Source organism: Poromitra crassiceps, assembly GCF_964638095.1.
Source record: "Poromitra crassiceps genome assembly, chromosome: 5".
In the NCBI taxonomy this organism is placed as follows: domain Eukaryota; kingdom Metazoa; phylum Chordata; class Actinopteri; order Beryciformes; family Melamphaidae; genus Poromitra; species Poromitra crassiceps.
Genome location: NC_139642.1, coordinates 58,297,883 through 58,310,399, shown reverse-complemented (window position 1 = coordinate 58,310,399; position 12,517 = coordinate 58,297,883). Strand labels below are relative to the sequence as shown.

General features: G+C 47.6%; 1 protein-coding gene across 2 annotated transcripts in view; it reads left to right on the top strand.

The window, feature by feature from the left end:
• Positions 1 to 12,517, top strand: part of myo18ab (myosin XVIIIA b) — a 213,398-nt gene that overhangs the window by 139,965 nt on the left and 60,916 nt on the right. For both annotated transcript variants that reach the window (XM_083637540.1, XM_083637539.1), the window contains exons 22-24: positions 7,635 to 7,778; positions 8,209 to 8,298; positions 8,657 to 8,776. In XM_083637540.1, coding sequence (XP_083493666.1) covers positions 7,635 to 7,778; positions 8,209 to 8,298; positions 8,657 to 8,776 — 354 coding nt within the window. The remainder of the gene's footprint in view (positions 1 to 7,634; positions 7,779 to 8,208; positions 8,299 to 8,656; positions 8,777 to 12,517) is intronic.

Sequence of the window (12,517 nt, the reverse complement as noted above, 5' to 3'; positions counted from 1 at the left end):
AATGTTTTGGAAATAAAGAAATGCACAACTTTTTCAAATTCACAGTGTTTACATTAGGGGTGTCAAAAATAATCGATTATAAGATGCATCGCGATGCGGACGTGCACGATTCTGCATCGATTAACAAATATCAAAAATCGATTATTAAAAAAAAAAAAAAAAAAAAAAATTATCAAATAAAATAGAATGTAAGTACATGCAGTTGTTTATTTTAATTATGGATCATAATACAATGCAATTCCAAATGCACTTTTATTTTAAAAGTAGCCACACAGTGAGAAAAAAGAAAGTGAGAAAAAATAAATCATGTATTGTGGAAAAAGTGATGCATCGATTTAAGATGCATCGCGATGCATCGTGATGCATCGTTTAATCGAATCGAATCGAATCGTTGACAGATGAATCGTAATCGAATCGAATCGTGAGGCCAGTGAAGATTCACAGCCCTAGTTTACATGTGTTTTTCAGTATGCACAAAATGTTATTATCATAGAAATGTGTTTTTATACAGAGCATATCGACATCGGTAAATATCGGTTGATATCGGTTATCGGTATCTGCCAAAATGTTCACATCGGTGCATTCCTAGTTGATATACTGTACACGTTCATGAGGGCTAGGAAGACTGACGGAGTAGTACAGTTTGGTGTGTTGTGTATGTGTGTGTGTGATGTGTGTGTGTGTGTGTGTGTGTGACCTGTGTGTATGTGCTGTTCCATCAGATTGAGTGTGACGAGGGGGAACATCATGGCCTTCCGCCCACTGACTCTTCCAGACGCCGATGGGAATGTGTTGAGCTCGTGTGTGTGTGTGTCTGTGTGTGTGTGTGTGTGTGTGTGTGCAGCTTCTGTTTGTGTGTGTGTGTGTGTGTGTATGTGTATGTGTGTGTTTGTGCAGCTTCTGTTTGTGTGTGTGTATGTGTGTGTGTGTGTGTGTTTGTGCAGCTTCTGTTTGTGTGTGTGTATGTGTGTGTGTGTGTGTGTGTTTGTGCAGTTTCTGTTTGTGTGTGTGTTTGTGCAGCTTCTGTGTGTTTGTGTGTGTGTGTGTGTGTAATTCACAGACGTCTGTCTCCATGTCGCTCGCACAAGTCTTCTCATGCGAACACACACACTTCATTTGGTGCACTGTCATTCGTGTAACATATGTGGCAGCACGGGGGGGAGATGAAGCAGTTTGGATCTCTCTCTCCTCTGCTACCATCACTCCATCTCTTCCTCTCTCTCTCCTCTGCTTTCATCACTCCATCTCTTCCTCTCTCTCTCTCCTCTGCTTCCATCACTCCATCTCTTCCTCTCTCTCTCCTCTGCTTTCATCACTCCATCTCTTCCTCTCTCCTCTGCTTCATCACTCCATCTCTGCCTCTCTCTCTCCTCTGCTTCCATCACTCCATATCTTCCTCTCTCTCTCCTCTGCTTCCATCTCCGCCTCTCTCTCCTCTGCTTCCATCTCTTCCTCTCTCTCTCCTCTGCTTCCATCACTCCATCTCTTCCTCTCTCTCTCCTCTGCTTCCATCACTCCATCTCTTCCTCTCTCTCTCCTCTGCTTTCATCACTCCATCTCTTCCTCTCTCTCTCCTCTGCTTCCATCACTCCATCTCTTCCTCTCTCTCTCCTCTGCTTTCATCACTCCATCTCTTCCTCTCTCTCTCCTCTGCTTCCATCACTCCATCTCTTCCTCTCTCTCTCCTCTGCTTTCATCACTCCATCTCTTCCTCTCTCTCTCCTCTGCTTTCATCACTCCATCTCTTCCTCTCTCTCTCCTCTGCTTCCATCACTCCATCTCTGCCTCTCTCTCTCCTCTGCTTCATCACTCCATCTCTTCCTCTCTCTCTCCTCTGCTTTCATCACTCCATCTCTTCCTCTCTCTCTCCTCTGCTTTCATCACTCCATCTCTTCCTCTCTCTCTCTCCTCTGCTACCATCACTCCATCTCTTCCTCTCTCTCTCCTCTGCTTCCATCACTCCATCTCTTCCTCTCTCTCTCTCCTCTGCTTCATCACTCCATCTCTGCCTCTCTCTCTCCTCTGCTTCCATCACTCCATCTCTTCCTCTCTCTCTCTCCTCTGCTTCCATCACTCCATCTCTTCCTCTCTCTCTCTCTCCTCTGCTTCCATCACTCCATCTCTTCCTCTCTCTCTCTCCTCTGCTTCCATCACTCCATCTCTTCCTCTCTCTCTCTCTCCTCTGCTTCCATCACTCCATCTCTTCCTCTCTCTCTCTCTCCTCTGCTTCCATCACTCCATCTCTTCCTCTCTCTCTCTCTCCTCTGCTTCCATCACTCCATCTCTTCCTCTCTCTCTCTCCTCTGCTTCATCACTCCATCTCTGCCTCTCTCTCTCCTCTGCTTCCATCACTCCATCTCTTCCTCTCTCTCTCTCTCCTCTGCTTCCATCACTCCATCTCTTCCTCTCTCTCTCTCTCCTCTGCTTCCATCACTCCATCTCTTCCTCTCTCTCTCCTCTGCTTCCATCACTCCATCTCTTCCTCTCTCTCTCTCTCCTCTGCTTCCATCACTCCATCTCTTCCTCTCTCTCTCTCTCTCCTCTGCTTCCATCACTCCATCTCTTCCTCTCTCTCTCTCCTCTGCTTCATCACTCCATCTCTTCCTCTCTCTCTCTCCTCTGCTTCCATCACTCCATCTCTGCCGATGCTTTCCTCCTGCCTGCACCGGGCCTCAAGGTCATTCAGGCTTCACTTAACGACCGCGTCTCCCTCCATCGACTCGGCTTGAGCCTCGGCGCACGCTGCTGCAAAATCTGAGTGTCACGTCATCGATGTGGCTTTGGGAGTACATCCACTGTCAGCCACTTGTTGCCAACGCACTTAAAGACAAGCGCATCCTATCCTGTCAGCTGCTGTTGGCATCTTTTGGAGGGATTTCTGGCGGAGCTTCAGACTCTGTGCTCAAATCCCACAGCAGGAAGGAGAGCAACGCTCACACTTCAGCGGCGCGTCTCTAAAGCCTTTTGTGAGTCAAATACTAGTCAAACAGTATTTCTGTGTGTGTGTGTGTGTGTGTGTGTGTGTGTGTGTGTGTGTGTGTGTGTGCGTGCGTGCGTGTGTGTGTGTGTGTGTGTGTGTGTCTCTTTTTGGGGGAAGTTGTGGATGATATTTTAGAATAGAATGGCAGCAAGCCCCAGGATCTTATTTTTGCTACTTCCCCTTTTATCAGGATACTTTCTGCCAAATTCCATAAATATTCAGATACGACATTATTACATAGTCATACAAGTGTATGACTATGTAATAATGTGGTATCTTAATATTTACATTTGCATGTCCCTCTGAGTTGGGGCTGGTCCTTATGAACTTGTGATGGCTAACAGGAAATAATAGTGGAAACATTTATTTGAAAAGCTCCTGCAAAGTCCCACACAACGTGTGCTTTGAACGAGAAAGTGAGGTGTCTTTGTTTAGTGATGAGAAAGTGTTGTTGGGAGCAGGGATGTGCACTGACATGACGTGAGTGTAGGTTGGAGCAGGGATGTGCACTGACGTGACGTGAGTGTAGGTTGGAGCAGGGATGTGCACTGACGTGACGTGAGTGTAGGTTGGATGTGCACTGACGTGACGTGAGTGTAGGTTGGATGTGCACTGACGTGACGTGAGTGTAGGTTGGATGTGCACTGACGTGACGTGAGTGTAGGTTGGAGCAGGGATGTGCACTGACGTGACGTGAGTGTAGGTTGGAGCAGGGATGTGCACTGACGTGACGTGAGTGTAGGTTGTTGGGAGCAGGGATGTGCACTGACGTGACGTGAGTGTAGGTTGGCCACACCGGCCCTCTCACACTGGAGAGCTTCTCACTTCGCTCTGCAGGTTGAACATCTCCTTCTGTGGAGCCTCTAGCTCAGAGTGCAGCTCTCCTGTCAGGTACAGAGGACTCTTCAACAGGAACAGGATATTACACTGAAGCGCTGCTGGACAGTGTGTTGCGGAGATGCTCAACTCCCCCCCAACACACACACACACACACACACACACACACACACACACCCACACACACACTCTCGACACACACACACACACCCTCCCGACACACACACACCCTCCCGACACACACACACACACACACACACACACACACAACCTCCCGACACACACACACACACACACACACACACACACACACACACCCTCCCGACACACACACACACACACACACACAACCTCCCGACACACACACACACACACACACACACACCCTCCCGACATTGCCACAACACAAAATCAATTAGTTTGTTTCTCCGATTCGTCTGTTTGCCAGCTCTGGGGGGGACCTCCCCTCATCTCCTTCAAGTGCTCCCCTCCCCCTCCTCCCCCCTCCCTCCCCTCCTCCCCCCTTCCTCCCCTCCCCTCCCCTCCCCCCTCCCCCCCCCTCCCCCCCCCTCCCCCGCACGCCCGGGGAGCTGCGTTCAAAGCAGCAGCAAAGCAGGAGAGCGGAGGAGGAGGGGAATAAGAAAAGGGAAGATGGAGAGAAAGAAGGGAAGAGGAGAGGGAGACAGAGAGAAAGTGTGCCTCACCATGGGGGAATAGACAAATAGAACAGATCCGCTGCCTCGTTTGAAGCCCTGCAGTGTGTCTCTCTCTCCCTCCCTCCCTCTCTCTCTCCTCTCTCTCTCTCTGTCTGTCTCTATCTCTCTCCCTCCCTCTCTCTCTCCTCTCTCTCTTTCTGTCTGTCTCTATCTCTCTCTATCTCTTTGACATTCATGGGGAACAGTTGAGGATGGAGGAGCGTGGGGGATTCTGCTGCCAGCCAGCCAATACTGAGCCTAATTAAATCGTTGCCTAAAGACAGAACCTCCCCCTCCCTGACTGGGAACAGGTGGGCTGCTCTGTGTGTGTGTGTGTGTGTGTGTGCTGTGTGTGTGTGTGTGTGTGTGTGTGCTGTGTGTGCTGTGTGTGTGTGTGTGTTGTGTGTGTGTGCGCGTGCGCGTGCGTGTATGTGTGTGCGCGCGTCTGTCTGTGTGTGTGTGTGTGCGTGCGTGCGTGCGTGTGTGTGTGTGTGTGCGTGCGTGTGCGTGCGTGCGTGTGTGTGTGTGTGTGTGTGTGAACCGGGGGCCTACTGTATGTAGCTGTCTGGCAGGTGCCAGGTGTAAAGGAGAGGTAGAGGGCAGAGGAAGAGGAAGAGACATCACTAGCCTCTATTTTTGGGATGTTCCAACTAGGCGACTAATTTCCCCGTCGATAAAACGAGAATCTAAATTTAGACTCGTTGACGAGTGTAAAAGTAAGAAAACACGCAGAAAACAGTCCAAATTGAGCACGATTTAATCTAAAGGTTAAAAGGTTGTCTGAGAAAATAGTGGATGTATTTAAGAGCCAGTTGAAACCGTTAATTCCCTTCTACAATAAGCAAAGCACATGTGGCACTTTGGCGCCATTTATAGAGACACTGCATGAAATAGGCCACGCCCATCACGGGGGAAAGCGCTCCGTTCACTCCCACACACCAGCGTCATTTTCCTTGAATTAAACATAGCTAAAAGCTGTTGTGTGGTGGTGGGGCTGCGCAGACAACAGATGTAAAAAATCACCAATTAAAGTTTTTTTGTACTCCCGAGCAAAACAAGGAAGCCGTTGAGAAGAAAAATGTGGATCTAGCTGTCAATTAAGTAAGTTGGAGTGTTCATCTTCCGTATCTAAGATCTTTGTGTGCAACACGCGACATAGAGACACTGCGTTACGCGTCATCATTCAGAAACCACGCCCAAGACGGGGGAAAACAGAAACCCCCCCTCCAATCCTGGTGTTCTCCTATGTCACGTGCATGGTTGCGTGTTGCACAAAAAGATCGTATATACGGAAGATGAACACTCCAACTTACATCCTTGACAGCTAGATCCACATTTTTCTTCTCGCCAATTCTCAATGGCTTCCTTGTTTTGCTCAGGAGTACTAAAAAACTTTAACCGGCGATTTTTTACATGTTGTCTGCGCAGCCCACCACACAACAGCTTTTAGCTATGTTTAATTCAAGGAAAATTACGCTGGTGTGGAAATGAACGGAGCTTTTCCCCCGTGATGGGCGTGGCCTATTTCATGCAGTGTCTCTATGGGAGGACGCCAGGATTGGGGCGGAGTTTCAGGAAGCAGAACGTCAGCAGACAAACGTTGTGATCAGCTCACGTCTCTTTCGCAGTTCAAATGAATGAAGTAAACGCGCACAACGTCTCATTATTTGACACTAGCCAGTTCCTCCTAGATATCTGCAAAACTATCTGAGCACGCACACACAGGCACACGCACGCGCACACACACACACACACACACAGACGCAACTATCTGAGAGTTCCTTTGTTTCGCCCGGTTAGCCACGGTTTGTTTCGCTAGAAGTTGGCACGATAGTTGGTCCTTTGTGTTTTCCCCCGTGTTGGGCGTGGTTTCTGAATGATGACGCGCTCCGCAGTGTCTCTATGAACATTGCACATTACATTGGGCTCAGTGTAGTCCATTAACCTCTGGAAGCCTTTGCCTTCAACAAAGTTGAGTGGAAGCAGATCTTGCGTAGTCATTGCCGTGATGAGAGCTGCGTTCACGACGTCATAAAGATCATATTGGAGTGTGGCTAAATAACGTTAGCTTTAGCAATGCTAACAGCAGCAGCCCCGCAGGTCCACATGGCCTGTGCTGAATTCCTCTGTAGTACCTTGTAGAGAGAACAACCGCGAGCAACAAAAGAACTTGATATGTTTTAAGTCGTTATCTTTAACACAAAGCACTTGAAAGGGAGCACTTCAGATATATACGGGTTAGTTATTTGACAAATGGAACAAAGTTTTCTAAAAAGGGTTTACATAATTTACATAATTTTTCAGTGTTCCAGGTAATGGGATGTTTTGCTGATAACAGCCTACGTCTTGGCAATCTAAGAGAATAGCAGAATAACAATGCATTTAGCCAGCCAGTGTTCTTTAATAACAGAGGAGGACACTACAGAGATGATGCACACATATACAAATGGTAAAATGGTAAATGGCCTGCATTTATATAGCGCTTTTATCCAAAGTGCTTTACAATCAGTAGGTACATTCACCCATTCACACACAGATGGAGGCAGGTTACCACGCAGGGTGCTGGCACACCATCAGGAGCAATTTGGGGTTCAGTGTCTTGCCCAAGGACACTTCGACATGCAGACTGGAGGAGGCGGGAATCGAACCACCGACCTCTTTTATCCAAAGCGATTAGTGGACGACCCGCTCTACCTCCTGAGCTACAGCCGCCCCTACAGCCTATCACATGCACTGCCTGTGATAGGCTGTTTACTCCATGCACTGCCTGTGATTGGCTGTTTACTCCCATCTGGCTTTGTTAAGACAGAAGAATAAACCATGCTTAATTTCCACATAACCTTGCAGAAATGGTGGAGAAATGTGAAAGAGAAAACTCAATATTCCAATGCAATGGCGGTAACTAGCACCAGCTGGTCTGAATGGTTCCTGCCACAGGGGGTCAAGACATGGCAGTTCTACATGGACCTAATGCAAAGCCTACAGGCTCTTAGAAGCCCGGCCTTCTCTGCCCTTCTGGCTAACCATCAAGCTAGATATAGCTGTTTGTGCACTGCGATCCATTCAGTCTGCCGTGGTCCCGCCTCCACTGACGGGTTGTTTGTTTGCCGTGTGTCTGTCAGATCCAGGACCTGGCCATCCGCTGCATCCAGAAGAACATCCAGAAGAACCGTGGAGTGAAGGGCTGGCCCTGGTGGAAGCTCTTCACCACCGTCAGGCCTCTCATAGAGGTGCAGCTCACCGAGGAGCAGATCCGCGGCAAGGATGTGAGTATACACACACGCACACGCACGCACACACACACACGCTCACACACGCACACACACACACACACACACACACACGCTCACACACACACGCACACACACACACACACACACACACACACGCTCACACACACATGCTCACACACGCACGGACACACACATGCTCACACACACACACACACACAAACCAGTGCTTGTTTTTGCAAGGCAGAGTTTCTCGAGAGTGCACTTATTTTATTTGCTGATTTATTAACTTTATCTGCTGAACCCTTGAATGCAAACTAACTCTATCTCTCTGTGTGTGTGTGTGTGTGTGTGTGTGTGTGTGTGTGTGTGTGTGTGCGTGCGTGCGTGCGTGCGTGTGTCTCTCTCTCTCTCTCTCCCTCTCTCTCTCTCTCTCTCTCTCTTTCTCTCTCTCTCTCTCTCTCAGGAGGAGATCCAGCAGCTGAAGCAGAAGTTGGACAAAGTGGAGAAAGAGAGGAACGAGCTGAGACTCAACAGCGACCGCCTCGAAAGCCGGGTGAGCTTACACATACGCACACACACACACACGCGCGTGTGCGCACACGCACACACACACACACACACACGTGCGCACGCACACATGCACTCACACACACACACACACACACACACACACACACACACACACGCATGCACACACATGCACACAGACACTGAATTAGTGATGACAGTCTTGAACCCTCAAAACAAACAGTCATCACTTAGAGGGAGACTGACTAAATATAGATGTGCTTAACACTTGCTAATTGCTGTGTGCGTGTGTGTGTGTGTGCGTGTGTGTGTGTGTGTGTGTGTGTGCGTGTGTGTGTGTGTGATTGCCATGTGTGTGTGTGCGTGCGTGTGTGTGTGTGCAGATCACAGAGCTGTCGTCAGAGCTTGCAGATGAGCGTAACACGGGCGAGTCGGCCTCCCAGCTGCTGGAGAGCGAGAACTCCGAGAGACTCCGCCTGGAGAAGGACATGAAGGACCTTCAGGTAGACACACACACACACACACACACACACACAGTGAAACAAACCATGCTCCCCTTTTGATTTGCAAGTGTTGGAGGTCAAAGTTCAAGGTCACTGTGTCCTCACATCCCAGACACGTACGTCACGTACGTCACGTACACATGTACATCACGAAAGTGTTTGTTCTGAATGCCTCTCTAGAGATCTCCGCCTCAGTGAAACTACCCGATTACCGTAAATCAAGAATAAATGAAAAACAAATGAATGAAACTACCCGATTAAATCAATAATAAATGGAGAGAGCGAAATGACAAGAAATTAACCAAGCGCACAAAAAGTCACACAAGTACCAACTTGCCTGAGCCGATTTGGATCAACATAAGTTTGCCGTTTCAGTGCCAAATTCAAATGGCTAGGCACTTGTGATACTTAAGTCCAACTCATTACATTAAGGGGAAGGGGGGGTAAAAGTGTCTTCTTGCCCATCTACAGTAGCACTGCTATTCATTCAGTTCATGCCTTTTCCTAAGCAGAGCGCTATTAAGGCTAATTGAAATAGAACTGCCTTATTGTGCTGGAAAATAGAGTCTGTAGACTCAGTTGCCTTTTAGCATTAAGCTAATGGCCAATCTCTAACATTCAAGTCAGGATTCTACTTTGCTGCTCACGTGAAATAACATCAGATCTGGTCACATCAGATCCTGTGCACGGGGAAAGGATCTAGTCACAGCAGATCCTGTGCACGGGGAAAGGATCTAGTCACAGCAGATCCTGCGCAGCACGGGGGAAAGGAAAACCTCCAGGATTATGGACACTGACAATGAATTTGAATGATGCATGGCATCGTGAAATGTAATTTAACTTTTAATCTTGGATGGTGAACTTGTGTTTTTATATTTGAGCTGTAATGTTATTTTAATGTTCGCCAGTTGAATTATTGAAATGAGACAGGCCTCAAGCTCCATGAGACAGCCCAGCTTTTTCCCTCAATTTCACTCAGTTGTAATATTTAATAAGGGATCTCAATTGTGAAAGCTGTCAAATTAAATCTAGATCAAGTGAAACTATATAAATGACAGATTGTCTCACATTTAATTTTGTCAAGGCATGTTGGCAGTAATTATTGAAGAGACCTAGGAATTCTGTCACATTGCACTATATTCATTCTACTCCTCCAACAAGTTCTCATAGCCGTACTCCACAAACTATTTTTTTATTGACTCGACACAAAGAAGTTACAGCTCGTTATTTTTCATATCCAACTTTAGGCTGCTAAATATAACAGTTTGCCTGCAGGGTTCAACATCACCACTGGCCCGGGGGCCACTAAATGTTGCTTGGCCAAGTCACTACTAGTGAGTGCCTTTTAGAAGATGTCATTGTTTTTGAGACGCCCCCTGCTGGTCTCATCCAGCCAAACTACGAGCGCAATGACTCCGACTTTAGTGTTTGCCCTTCACATGTTCCAGGGGACCAACATGCACGCAGACATTATTATCCTATCCACCTTATTTCTAGCGGCCATGATGCCTCTGTGTTTTTATTCCGGTGTGATCCTCCCAGCCTTGTTGCTGACAGCTTGACACCCGTCTGGGCGAACGGAGCAAATCACTAATCAGGTCCAGCTTGGCAAAAATCTCGTCGATAAATATCCCTTTAAGAGCGCAGTGCGCAGCCTACTGTGGCTATTGTTAGCGGCTAGCTAGCTATGTTACATGGCAGTAAAACGTCACTAAATGACCACATTTATTTAACTTTTAACCATTTCGAGTAACACTGTTTCCATACGGACCCCCAGCGTTGGTTAGTTGTTTATAACGTGACCATATTTATAACTTTTATACGTCTGCAGCCAGAGTATAACAAAGGAAATGGCAAGCTGCAACAATAAGTCACGTTAAACCGGAACTTGTTCCCACAATTATTTGTACAGTGGGGCATTCAAAAATAAGGTGGATAGTAAATGACTGAGTAGAAATATTCTCTGTGCTCTTCTGTTGCTCTGTCAACAACTCAGATAGCTGTCAGGCTGCCACTAGTGGAATATGTGTGAGTCTACGGACAGGGGCGGGGGTTGAACCCTGGCTTGGTGGGGAAAACAGCATATCGTTAACAAAACATTTTTTTTTTAAATAAAAAAATATTTCATTTAATCAACATGCACTCATACCACTAAGTCTTCCTATAAATGATCTTGTGCCTGTTTGACCCCATCATTGGCATATCACCCCAAAACTCTGTTGAAATTCTGCGTTTTTGCCAAAACGATAAAGTCGCTTGCTGATAAAGGTAATATGAATTTGAGAGCTGTGCTTATTTAGGCAGTTTTTCTTCAGAATCCAGAAAAACACAGAATAAACTCTGCTGGGTTTCAAAATGTCACTCTCTCACTATACACATTTTTGCTATAATGCCTGAATGAATTTTTATTCATTTTTAATCTCCGAATAGGATTATAAACTAGTCTCAAAATCAGATTGAATCCATGGTAGAACTGTATGGCTCTTAATAAACATCACGTTAATAAAGATTCAGATTCAACTGGATGTTATATGGAAGAAAGCCCAGGGGAGCACGGGGAAGAACACAGAAAGACCCTTTTTTTTACCAGATAGCCCACCTGGGCACCAGGCACCAAAGCCATGGGGAGACATACTGTAACCCCAGTTCCAACAGCGTCCCAGGCAGGAATCGAACCCAGGACCTTCTTGCTGTGAGGCGGCAGGCAGGCAGCGCTACCACTGATGTGTTGTGCTAATGACAGTGAGAGTAGAAGCTAGAGAGTGCTTGTTGATACAGCAGTAAGAAGCAGCAGGTCACATGACATCACATTCATTTCAACAGCAACAACCTTGATGCTCACCATGCAGTCATCCATGCATCAACACACAAACTCTCTGCCTCTCTCTTTCCCTCCCTCCTTCCCCCTCTCTCTCCCTCTCTCTTTCCCTCCCTCCCTCCCTGCGTCCCTCTCCCCTCCCTCCCTCCCTCCCTCTCTCTCCTTCCCTCTCTCTTTCCCTCCCTCTCCCTCCCTCCCTCTCTCTCCTTCCCTCTCCCTTTCTCTCCCTCTCTCTCCCTCCCTCTCGCTCTCCCCCTCCCTGCTTCCCTCTCTTTCCCTCCCTCTCTCTTCCTCTCTTTCCACCTCCCTCTATCGCTCCCTCTGCTCTCTCTCCCTCCCTCTGTCCCTCTCCCTCCCTCCTCCTCTCTCGCTCTCTCTCTCCCCATCTTTCTCTGGTTTACACACACACACACACACACACACACACACACACACACACACACACACACACACACACACGTATTGGGATGGCTGTAATTGTGAAATCATACTGTCAGGCTAGTTCTGCACCACCGCCCCCTCCTCCTCCCCCAGCCTTTTAGTTCACTATTTGACATTTTTGACATGATTGGTTTTTTAGGGGGGGGGGGGGGGGAGGGGCTCCAAACCAAATGGCTGGATAGATTTTTCCAATGAGACAGACGCATGCTGCCTGATGGGGAAGGGCAGGCTACAAATTGCCTGGCTTGTACAAATGTGGGATGGGTGGTGTCTTTTGTTTTGTTTTGTTTGTTGTGTGTGTGTGTGTGTGTGTGTGTGTGTGTGTGTGTGTGTGTGTGTGTGCGTGTGCGTGTGCCTGCGAGAGAGAGAGAGGCAGGAGGAGACAATATGGATATTTCTATTGCTGGAGAGATTTCATGTCATGTATGTACAGTGGGACAGACTGGTTCATGTGTGTCCATGCTTGCTGCTTTGCGTTGGTT